Here is an 11756-nt window from a genome sequence, read left to right on the forward strand (position 1 = left end):
TCCTTAGAAGCTGTAGCTCTGGCTGCGGTGCCTATCTCTTCTCCAACCCCTCCTTTCTCCTTACAAACTGTGACTGTGCCTCTTTCCTCCTCCCCCCCTCCCCTCTCCTCAAAGCTCTAAATCTTTGTTGACTCCTCTGACCAGTGGCGGCACACCAGTACTTTACCCCCCCCCCCTCCTGCAGAGTCTGACCTCCTTCTTTTCCATCCAGCTGCTCACACTGTCCATCGTCTGCTTTCTCTCTTCCTCCCCTCTATGCTGGCAACTCCCTGCCATCTCGAAAAACTAAAAAAACCCCAGAATTGTATATTAAGCAATGTAAGTAATCCGTCTTGTCTCTTTGTCAGAAAATATCTATAGTATAATTTGAATTGAAACAAGTAAAAAACCTAAGTTGGGCCTCTCTAACCTTAAGCCAAAATCATTTAAATTCCTTAATTCATAATGTGTATCTGAAATCTTTGTTTAATGTGTAACGGTGTCTGTTTCTAAGGCCTTAAACCAATAATTACCTGCCTCTTAAATCAAGGCTTACTCATCCCCACGGACTCTCCCTGTAATACCCCCATCCTTCCTATTCGAACACCGTCAGGGCCTTATCGCCTCGTACAAGCCTTACATCTAATCAATGCGGCGATAGTTCCTGTCCATCCAGTAGTCCCTAATCTCTACAGGTCCTAGACCTCAAGAATGCCTTCTTTACCATTCCTCTACATCAGGAGTCCCCAAACTTTTTACACAGAGAGCCAGTTCACTGTCCCTCAGACTGTTGGAAGGCCGCCACATACAGTGCTCCTCTCACTGACCACCAATGAAAGAGGTGGCCCTTCCGGAAGTGCGGTGAGGGCCGGATAAATGGCCTCAGGGGGCTGCATGCGACCCGCGGGCCATAGTTTGGGGATGCCTGCTCTACATCCTGACTCTTCTTTCTGTTTGCCTTTACGTGGACTGTCTTACCCCAGGGGTTCAGAAACAGCCCACACTTGTTTGGGCAGGCACTAGTTCAGGATTAAGCAGCATGCAATCTCAGAACTAGTACTCTCTTACAATATGTAGATAACCTACTCCTCTGCAGCCCCTCCCTGCCTGCCTCAAGGAGACACACCACCACCCTTCTTAGCTTCCTCACTGTAAAGGGATATCATGTCTTCTCTGCTAAGGCTCAACTTCATTCTCAGTCCCTACTCTATCTAGGCATCGCCTTAACCCCCACCACCTGAAGTCTCACCCTAGATTGAACTCAGACCCTCCGCAGTCTCCAACCACCTACCACCACAGATCAAATCCTTTCTCTCCTCAGTCTAATAGGCTTCTTTAAATACTGGATTCCAAAATTTGCTCTCTTAGTCAAGCCCCTCAGAGAGATCTTCTGAGTATGGCTTTTAAGGTCTATAATGGCCAAGGAAGTAACAGAAAAGGCAAATAAGGCCCAAAAAGAAGTCAGGAAATACCAGCTTTTGGCTCCACTGCCCTAAAAGGCTTCATAGAATTCCATCAGGGCCCTGCTCCAGAGTGGAAAGAAAGGTCATTGAACTAAAGCCTGCCAAGCTTCCCGGCCTCACTGGTTTACATGTCTGTGCTGTGGGAAAGGGACAAGAGAAGGTAAGCTGCCCCCTTGCTCCATGGAGGGAGGGTTCAGTCTCTTCTAGCCCTGCTCCAGCTACCTGTGACCTGACCTTGCCCAGCATGCTGGGAATTGCCTCCCATGTAGGGAGGAGGGACCAGTTTTTCCATCTCCCCAGGGGGGCTACCAGTCCATCCCCAGACTATAGGGGGAGGTGCTTCTGTGCTTCTACTTTAAGGCATGTGCAGTAAAAGCCAAAATGGAAGCCATAGAAGCCTAGAGAAATGATCTAATTGGTTAGTGGAAGAAATCAATGCAAAGCCTGTGAAAGGTTAACAAGTTACCATATTTTTTGCTCCATAAGACATACTTTTTCCCCCCAAAAGTGGAGGGGAAAATGCCCATGCATCTTATGGAGCAAATGTTCTTTTTTTTTTTTAGCTTCTGCGGGTTCCCAGACAACTAGAAGAGTATTTGAACATTAGTCTCTTCTCATTGGTTAATAACAGTGCTAATGGTTGTTAATAATTGCTGTTGAGTTTACATTGTGGAAATATTATTATGGTATGTTTTATTAAATATTTTAACACACCATTTGGTTCAGACTATTTTATTTTTCTTATTTTCCTCCTTAAAACCCTAGATGCGTCTTATGGAGCAAAAAATATGGTAATTGGTCGGTTTAAAGAAAAACTAGTCCTTCCTGGCCCAATATAAACACAGGCCTAACAAAGAAGTTTCTCCTCTTCTCTTGCTTGGAAACATGCATGCCTCATTGATTGGTTCTCCAAGCAGGGTGCTGTGTGGGTCACAGCTGCGTAGCCCCCCAAGTCCAGGCTGAGGGAGACCTGGGCACAGTGGCAACAGCTGGACTGGAGTCTGCTTTGCCATGGACCAAATCGTGGCACAGAATATTTGGACACTTGGTCCTTGCATTGGGCCTGATGGAGACCAGACTGGATGTTTTCTTTGTGGGGTGGACGGAGAAGAGTCACTGGAAACCTGGGGGCAGCCTTCCACTGCCCCCCCCCTGAATAAAATCTTACCACGGAAGCCTCACTCCCCCATATGTGAGTCCCGTCCAATGCCTTTCTTGCGATTCCTTAAAAGAACACTATTTTCAATGGCAACATCACCGTGGGGGGATCTGGATGGCAGATGGGGGCTTCTCTCCAGTATTTACGCAACATATGGACCTAATCATGTATTTCAAAATAGAAAGTTTCTAAAAGTTGTGAAAAATAATATAAATGGAGCCACTTCCAAATGGGGTGGGCAGGGCCTCCAAGAGGAACGGCCTTCCCGGTCTCTCTCCGCAAATCTTTGTAATGTTTCAGCTGGGCAGTCATCTTTGGACTGGCACAAAGCAGCACTGTATCCCAAACAACGGTTCACGAGGCTGAAAGGAAAGCGCGTACGCCCACCAGACTGAAAATTAAAGACATTCTTTAGAACTGCATCACAGCTAGCTGATTCGCACCTATAGAAATTCCGTCCTTAGCTTATTAACACCCATAGAAACTCTTTCTCCTGGTCGTGTAATTGTTCCATCCCATTTTCAGAAACACTCCTGTCTCATCACCTCCTGATCGGGCCATATTAGAGCTTCTGTCTAAATCCGTGATGCTTGAATAGCTATTTTTTCGGATCTCAAACGCGTGGAGCCTCTCACTTTGGCCTTTTATTGTTAGGTTAACAAAATGGAAAGAAAAAAAAACCCAACTCGCTCTGATGAATAACTTTTGACCTACATTATCCCACACCTGTGCACTCTGTAATACAATCTGGAAGCAGGAATTCTATGTCAAAGGGCAAAATGGATGGAAAATCCTGATAAAACTTCCCAAATTGTCTTTTGCAGCAGTTAAACCATTCAACCTCCCATTGGCAAATGTTTAAGGTGCCTGTTTCCTGACAGGGAGAAAATTCTGAGATGTTCTAAATTCAATTACAGTGAGAGAAAGAAGTGTTAGTCTGTTAATGACTTTGGACTAGTTAACAAGACTGCTCTGGTTCCTGCCACGTTTGGTTAGCATTTCAGATTACCTTCCAGGTGGCTGTTGCCGCAGAGAGGCGGCTGTTCTTGCAGATTATTTTAGCAAGGCAACATCTTGTTTACTTGCGAGCTCTGCCAACTGCCCCAAGGAGTGAACATCTCCCTGAGCTTATCCCAGAGCGGCTGGTCTCACCCCTTTGTCTCCACAAGGCTCACCTAAATCCTTCCCCACTGCCCCTTTCTCCCCTTCCCCCTGCTAGAGGTAGGAAAATGCTTGCAAGCTGCAGACTATGGACACGTCTCCTCCCTAGTCGTGCTGCTGGTGGCACACACTCCATGCCCTAAGGCCGATCTTCCCTTTGACTGGCATCTTGGCTCAAGAAAACCTCTTCCCTTTGGCTGGCATCTTGGCTCAAGAAAACCTTACTTTCAAAAAAGACCAGTCATAGAAGTTAAAGATTTTTGTTAAACATTCCCTAGAGCCTTGCCAAAACAGCTTCCTGGTCAATTTTTGTATTTTTGCATTCATCTAATCTAGGCAAAAAATTGTATCACAAAGTATTTTTTATTTTATTTTAGAGAGAGACAGAGAAAGCATTGATTTGTTGTTCCCCTTATTCATTCTTTGGTTGATTATTCTTGTATGTGCCCTGGCTGAGGACTGAACCCAACCTTATTGTATGGGATGATTTTTTAACCAACTAAGCAAGCTGGCCAGGGCCACAAAGTGTTCTTATATTTGTGTTTCTCTTTAGAGTTTGAACACTTCTTAAGTATTAACACACATACGTTTAAGAACCATCTGGCCTGAATGGTGGCGGCACAGTGGAGAGAGTGTCTCCCTAGGACACTGAGAGCTTGTTTAAACCCCAAGGTTGCCGGCTAGAGCGCGGGCTCACCAGCATGGGCGCAGATCATCAACAGGATCCCAAGGTGGCTGGCTAGAGCACAAAAGTTGTTGACTTGAAACACGAGGTTGCTGGCTTGAGCAAAGGGTCACTGGCTCGGCCTGAGCCTCTCAGAAAAGGCACGTATGAGAAGCAAGCAATAAACTACTAAAGTAAAGCAACTAGAATAGATGATTTTCATTCCTCCCGCCCCTCCCATCTGAATCTCTCTCTTAAACAAAAGCGAAAAACAGTATTTCTTTTTCTGTTTATTGTTCATTCATGTCCTTTGCCCATTTTCCTTTTCGTTTAGTAGTGATTTCCAAGACCTCTACATAAATTAAGGAAATTAGCTCTTTGGTGGTAGCAGTTTGTCATTTGCCTTTTGACTTGCTTATAGTTTATTTTATGCTATCAATATCAATCCTTAGTGACAGCATCCAGCTTTTATTTAGAATGCCCTTTCTTACTCCAAGATAATAAAGATATTTGCCTAGGTAGTATTTTATGCATTCGATTTTTACATTTAATGTACTCTTTTATACTGGCTAATAATAATAGATGAACAAATTTAATTTTTTAAGTCCTTTTTTGACTTATAAGTCCACAAAGATCATATAATTATTCTAAGCTAGATGATTAGAGTGCTCATCCTTGGTAAGCACATTTTGACGTTTTGTTTTAAAATTGATTGATTTTAGAGACAGAAAGAGGAAGGGGGAGAAAGAGAGGGAAGCATTCATTTGTTGTTCCACTTAGTTGTGCATTCATTGGTTGCTTTCCATATATGCCCTAACTGGGGATTGAACTCACAACCTTGGCGTTTTGGGACAATGCTCTAACCGAATGAGCTAACTGGCCAGGGCTGATGGCATTTTTAATGTCCTCTTTCACTGATTCAACTTTATGGACCAAGGAAAGGTAAAATAGTATTATTATTTTTTGATAAAATCAAATGCGTATAGTACTTAAAAGGGTCTTTTAACGCAAATAACCAGAATATCTCACTTTCCAACTTTTTTAGAAATTAAAGAATGTTTTAAAAGTAAATTAATAGCAAGGAATAATTATACACCTACCAGCAAAATAGCTAAAATTTAAAAAAGTTAATGAGAATGCAAACTGCTAGCAAGGATGAGGAGAAGCCGGAGCTCACCCATTGCCGCCGGATTACAAAATGGTAGAGCCACCCTGGAAAAGTTAAGCCGTTTCATACAAACACGCAATTTCCGTATGACCCAGCAACTTTCCTCCTGAGTATTTACCCTAGAGATATGGAAACTTAAGTTCAAACAACAACCAACAACAGAAGGGTTCGCAGCAGCTCTATTCATAATAGTCAAAACCTGGACACAACCTAGAAGTCTTTCGATGTGAATGGTTAAGCATCCGTAGTGTGTCCCGATCATGGACACGGGGACCCACTAGAACCCGCAAGTTGGCACAAAGATGACTTTAAGCTGAAGGCGTAAGAGATTCAACAGATTGGAAGTCTTCCAGGAGCTTCCCTCATCTGACTAAAAGCAGCAACTTCTGGGAAAAAGGCTGCCGTGGATCCCCTCTAGGGAGAGTTGTACAGAAAGACCACGCACACCTGTACAAATACTACCGACTACGCAGCCAACAGTGGCTGATACCCTATGTTAATTCCCCTGCTGCCTTCCCTTTCTTCAGCATTCACTCAGAATGCTCTATAATGTACTCCAAAGGCTCAGATGTGGCCTCTTTCTTCATTTCTTTAGATGTCCCACACCCATTTGTGATGGCTTTGGCTACCACTTATTATAGCTCCAACATATAGACACTGTATTTTTCGCTCCATAAGACGCACCTGATCATAAAACCAAGGGTTTTAAGGAGGAAAATAAGAAAAATAATATTCTAAACCAAAAGGTGTGTTAAAATATTTAATAAAACACCGTATATTTTGCTCCATAAGATGCATGGGCATTTTCCCCTCCACTTTTTGAGGGAAAAAAGTGCGTCTTATGGAGCGAAAAGAATGGTGCATAATATATTGTACATATTAAGACTTCCAGTTATGAGTTCTGCTGACACTTTTTAAAGTCTAAAACAGAATTAATCATTTTCCTCTGCTCTCCCTAAACTACTTGCCCTTCAGATGCCCTGATCTTTGCCCACCACTTAGCAATTCCATTTAGAAAACGTGGAGTCCATCTGCTTCCTCCACTTCAAGATGATTTCAGGTCTTCCTTTATTCACTGGTCTTCCTTTCTAAGCACGCATGGTATCACCCTAGTTGAGTGCCCTGTTACATGACAGGTGAACTTCTGAAATGGGCTAAGTGGAATCTACGATTTTGGTTCCTTCTGCAAGCTACCGACTACTTTATCTCGTGAAAACCCTTTGGTAAACAGCATCTCAGCATCTCAATGGCTCTCGGACTCTTATAGATCAATTTCTCTAGTCAACAAACTGGGTGTGGCAACTAGTTGGTTGAGAAGGAGTTTTCTACAAGGGTATAGGGAGAAAGGCCACCTTTCCCCCCACTCATAAAGGACACCTGGAGCACAGGTATACACCTGGTTCTCAACTGGGGACATGATTTTGCCTCCAGGGACATATGGCAATGTCTGAAGACATTTTTGGTTGTCAGCTCACAAGTGCTAAATAAATGTCCTATAGGACTGGATCTCGCAATTGAGAATCATCTGGCCTCAAATGCCCACAGTGTCAAAATTGAGAAACCCTGGTCTAGCACTTAGGAAACAAGTAATCAAGGCAATGAGAACCCACGATGGGGCCAGCGTGCTGACAAGAGAACAATTCCGAGGTGCTCTGGAATTAAGTTACTGGGAGCTGGAGTGAGGAAAAGAACAGGCAACAGCTGCGGGCCAGCCCACGAGACTGCTCCCACTCTGGGGTGTGCACTCGATCTCCCAATGAGACTGCTCCCACTCCGGGGTGTGCACTCGATCTCCCAACGAGACTGCTCCCACTCCGGGGTGTGCACTCGATCTCCGAATTCCTGAAGGCACCTATTTCCAGGAGTATCTAAAAGAGAACAGCCGGGTGCCAGGGAGCCTTCGAACTGTCCAGACCACTGCCCACCATGAGCAGTCCAAAGAAGCACAGGACTCCGTTCCTACCCCAGAACTAGCCCTCTTCACCTTTTCCCGCCCCCTTACTCGTAGCCAATGTAAACTTTTTAAAAAATTTTTTTAAATTTATTTATTCATTTTAGAGAGGAGAGAAAGAGAGAGAGAGAAAGAGAGAGAGAGAGAGAGAGAGACGGGGGGGGGGGGGGGGAGGAGTTGGAAGCATCAACTCCCATATGTGCCTTGACCAGGCAAGCCCAGGGTTTCGAACTGGCGACTGTAAACTCTTTTAAAATGACTCAGATCTTTTTCCCCCACAAAACAGAATGTATAAAAAGTACTCCAACTCCAGAACTAGTAACAGGTCACCTTTTCCACCCGGCCCTGCTGCTGGTGGTTTAGGACATGGTGCCGCAGGACTTGGCCCTTTTTCTTGCTAGCAATGGCCCAATAAACCTTTTTCTTTCATTTTTTTTTAAAAGGCATTCAGCTGTGGAAGTTATATTTTTGTTTTATAGTGCAAAGATCCTGAGAGAAAGGAGAAAGAATCTTATGGCTGCCAGGGAAGACTTGACTGTGCCTTAGTCTACCTGGAACCACTAGAAAGAAGAGTGGGAAATGAAGATATATTTGCATTTGCAAAGAAACAGCGACTTTTCTGTACAGATGAATAATAACATTATGAATGCCTGTGCTTGGTAAACAAAAGCACTGCAACCCAGCACTGTGGGCACATTGTAAATACTTAATATACACTAGCTGTCAATATAGGCAGAACGCGGCCCTGGCCGGTTGGCTCAGTGGTAGAGCGTCGGCCTGGCGTGCAGGAGTCCCAGGTTCGATTCCCGGCCAAGGCACACAGGAGAGGCGCCCATCTGCCTCAGGCGCTAGACTGGCTCTGGATGCAACAGAGCCATGCCCCAGAGGGGCAGAACATCGCCCCCTGGTGCGCATGCCAGGTGGATCCCGGTCAGGCACATGCGGGAGTCTGTCTGACTGCCTCCCCGTTTCCAGCTTCGGAAAAATGAAAAAAAAAAAAAAAAATAGGCAGAACGCATTAACAGTAACTCCAGGGTTGGGGGTTTCTGCTTATTGCAAAGTATTCCAATCAGTCTATAAATCTACAGCAGTGCCCTTGACTTCCCAAGGATATAATTGGGAGACAGGGTATATATTTTATATTAAGAAATGCACATTAGGACAGAAGAAGACAGCGACTTGCCAATGTTATATAAAGTGTGGGCTGCCGTGCTTAGAGGAGGTGGGGCTTGAACTGAGCAACAAAGAAGGAGTGGTTAAGGTTTAAGTAAAACACAAGGTGGAGATTCCAGGACAAGGACTTGTGTCAGCAAAAGTGGAGCGGTAGGAATACAGGAAGAAATCACCGTGTCAGGATGGCTGATATGATAAGTTGGCAGAGGGATGGAACAGATTCAAATGGCAGTTCCTGTCATAGAAAGGGGACAGGCAGGTCTGTACTTGTCGCTATAGCAGTGAATGGTGCCCACAGTGCTGGTTGCTGCCCTTCTGTTCACCGAGACACAAGCATTCATGATGTTATTACTCATCGCCAAGGCTCGGAGCCTTTCAGACCCCTCCACAATCTGAAGAGGAAAGTCCAAAACTCCTTAAAATGACCCCCCCATTTTCCCTTTTTTGCACAGTCCTCTTCCCACTCCTATAATCTAAACCCACTTCTAAAGGGCTTGTCTCTCCCCTAATGGTCCCTGTCATCCTCCCTCCTTCAACCCATAGGCAGATTGTAATCCCTTAGGACTTGTACCACATCCAAATGATACGAGGTTCACTGGATACAGTTCTAATCTCTCCACTAAAAGATAAACTTCTTAAAGGTAAATGTTTAGGTCGTTACTGTATCTGCCATAGCACTCAATGCCTCATGCAGGGCAATAATAAAAGCTAATATTTAAGGACAGCAGACTCTATGCTGGGCACTATTTTAAGTACCTCACATGCACATATAAATTTGTTTCATCTTCATAAAAATTTTAGGAGCATAGGTACTATTATTTTTATCCTTTTTGTAGATCAGGAAACTAAGACCCAAAGAGATTAAGTAACTTGCCAAAGATTACACACTAGGGAGTGCCAGAGCCTGGGTTCAAACCCAAGCAATCAGGTCGCAGAACCCACATTCTTGATCACTATGCCACAGTCAACATTCCATTAGTTACATTGTCTAACATGTAAAAGTGCTTTAAAAAGTATGAAGGACAAGCCACCACAAAACCAGTAAATCCAAACAGAAGATATAGGTCTCTGGTATCTCTAAGGGGAGGAGACATTAGCGCCTAAAGCAGGGGTCAGGAACCTATGGCTCGCGAGCCAGGTGTGGCTCTTTTGATGGCTGCATCTGGCTCGCAGACAAATCTTTAATAAAAAAAATAATAACGTTAAGAATATAAAACATTCTCGTGTATTACAATCCATTCATTTTCTACCACTCATGTTCATGGTTGCTGGAGCCAATCACAGCTGTCCTCCGGGACAACACCAACTTTTTATTGGATAATGCCTAATGTACACGGGTCGTTGTATGGCTCTTACGGAATTACATTTTAAAATATGTGGCATTCAGGGCTCTCTCAGCCAAAAAGGTTGGCTCCCCAACCCCCCAAAAAGGCTCCGACCCCTGGCGTAAAGGTTAATTTTGGAATCAGAGCCGAGTTAGAACACCAGCTGTCATTTCTAGGTCTGTGATTCTCAGCAAGTCACTTAATCTTACTCAACTTCAGACTCTGCACCTATAAAATTAAACTACGTTTTAGAACTGTTGTGAGAATTAAATGGTACAGGTAGTGCACCAACAGTATGCCTGCCACACAATATTTGCTCAACAAACGTCAGCTCTAAGACAAAGTCCAACTGTGGGACCCAGGCAATTTTCTTTGCTAGACCATTAAACAACAATTATAAAATAGTATTAAACAGTAACCATATTTCTTTGTTTCTTTGTGACAACATGCTAACATTTGACTAATTTTCTTAATTAGTAATGCTGTAAATATCAAACAACTTTAATTATCCCTAATTAAACAAAAACAGTCCTGCTTCGGGGCAGCAGTTGAAGCACACACAGACCTACACAAAAAGAAATATAAAAAGTAAACAATGATGTGTGACTCGACAAATGGGAGTGTATCCACATGTACTGCGGTTCTGGAAAGCATGCCGTAGGGCGAAGGGCTGAAGTAGGAAGGTTTAATGTGAAAAGAACCCAGACACAAGACCCGTCAAAGAATCTCCAGTTTGTTTAAGTCCAGAGAGCAGAATTAGGTGCAACAGGTGAATGAATATTCCGGGGAGCCCCAGTTCGAGGAAGCGGGAAGGGAATGGGCTCCCCGGTGCCGCGTTGAGCCCATCCACGATGATGCTCAGGTCCCGGCCATGCGACAAGGACCAGAGGGAGTTCTCTTCATGACCTGTAAGTCCGACCGACCTTAACTCCCAGGTCCCTTCCAATTTTGGAGCAGGGCCGCGAAAAGGAGGACAGAGAAACACTCTGCTAGGAAGGAGACTGTGCGTACGTTTAACATTATTATTATTATTATTTCTTTTTTTTTTTGGAGAGGAAGGGGATGAAAAATAACTTTTGGGGAAAGATGGCATTGGAGAGATGACATCCCTGCAAAATATCTCCAAAGATCCGAGACTCGGCGGTGCCCCCAGCCCAATAGCCTGCAAAGGACCCCTGGCAGCTGGGGCTCTCCGACACCACACCAGGTGCTTGCTCCGCTAAGGAAGCCTCTAGGTCAGCTCCTAGCCCCCTTCTCACCAGCTGCCACTCCCAACCCGCTGTGCAGAAGCGGAGGCCAGCTCGGCCGGCGACCTGCAGGGAGGTCGCGGTCGTGATCGGTCCCGCGGGGAAATGTCTGCCGTTGACCATGCAGAGGGACAGGCGCCCCAGTCCCGTTAGTTAGAAGACCGTCCCCGGGGCTCACGGCGTGCCGCATGCCTCGCACGCTCACCGCCAGCTCACTCACCAGCGCGCTGCCGCGCAGCACCCTAACCGCCGCTCCCTCCATCCGTGCCGCAGGCCCGGTAGCAAAGTCGTTCCCCAAAGCCACCAAGTCACACGCCAGAGCAGGGAGCGGGCGGGCGGAACCAGGGCCCCGCCCACCTCGTACCCACCCTCTTGACCACACCCCCCCGCGCCTACGGAACCCCGAGAGAGACTAAAGCCTCCTTTCTTCTTTCGCGCTACCCCCTGCTCACGCGAGACTTGGGGA

The 11756-nt window shown here is 45.3% G+C and overlaps 1 protein-coding gene and 1 long non-coding RNA gene across 2 annotated transcripts in view; one reads left to right on the forward strand and one right to left on the reverse strand.

Annotated features, from left to right (window-relative positions):
- The window catches only part of ACADSB (acyl-CoA dehydrogenase short/branched chain), a 40175-nt gene extending 28529 nt beyond the window's left edge, over positions 1-11646 (reverse strand). Inside the window, exon 1 of the mRNA XM_066355648.1 lies at positions 11511-11646. Coding sequence (XP_066211745.1) covers positions 11511-11552 — 42 coding nt within the window. The 5' untranslated portion in view covers positions 11553-11646. The remainder of the gene's footprint in view (positions 1-11510) is intronic.
- LOC136384968 (uncharacterized) overlaps positions 1-11756 on the forward strand; it is a 215005-nt gene that overhangs the window by 175291 nt on the left and 27958 nt on the right. The window lies entirely within an intron of this gene.

Source organism: Saccopteryx leptura, chromosome 13 (genome assembly GCF_036850995.1).
Source record: "Saccopteryx leptura isolate mSacLep1 chromosome 13, mSacLep1_pri_phased_curated, whole genome shotgun sequence".
Lineage (NCBI taxonomy): Eukaryota > Metazoa > Chordata > Mammalia > Chiroptera > Emballonuridae > Saccopteryx > Saccopteryx leptura.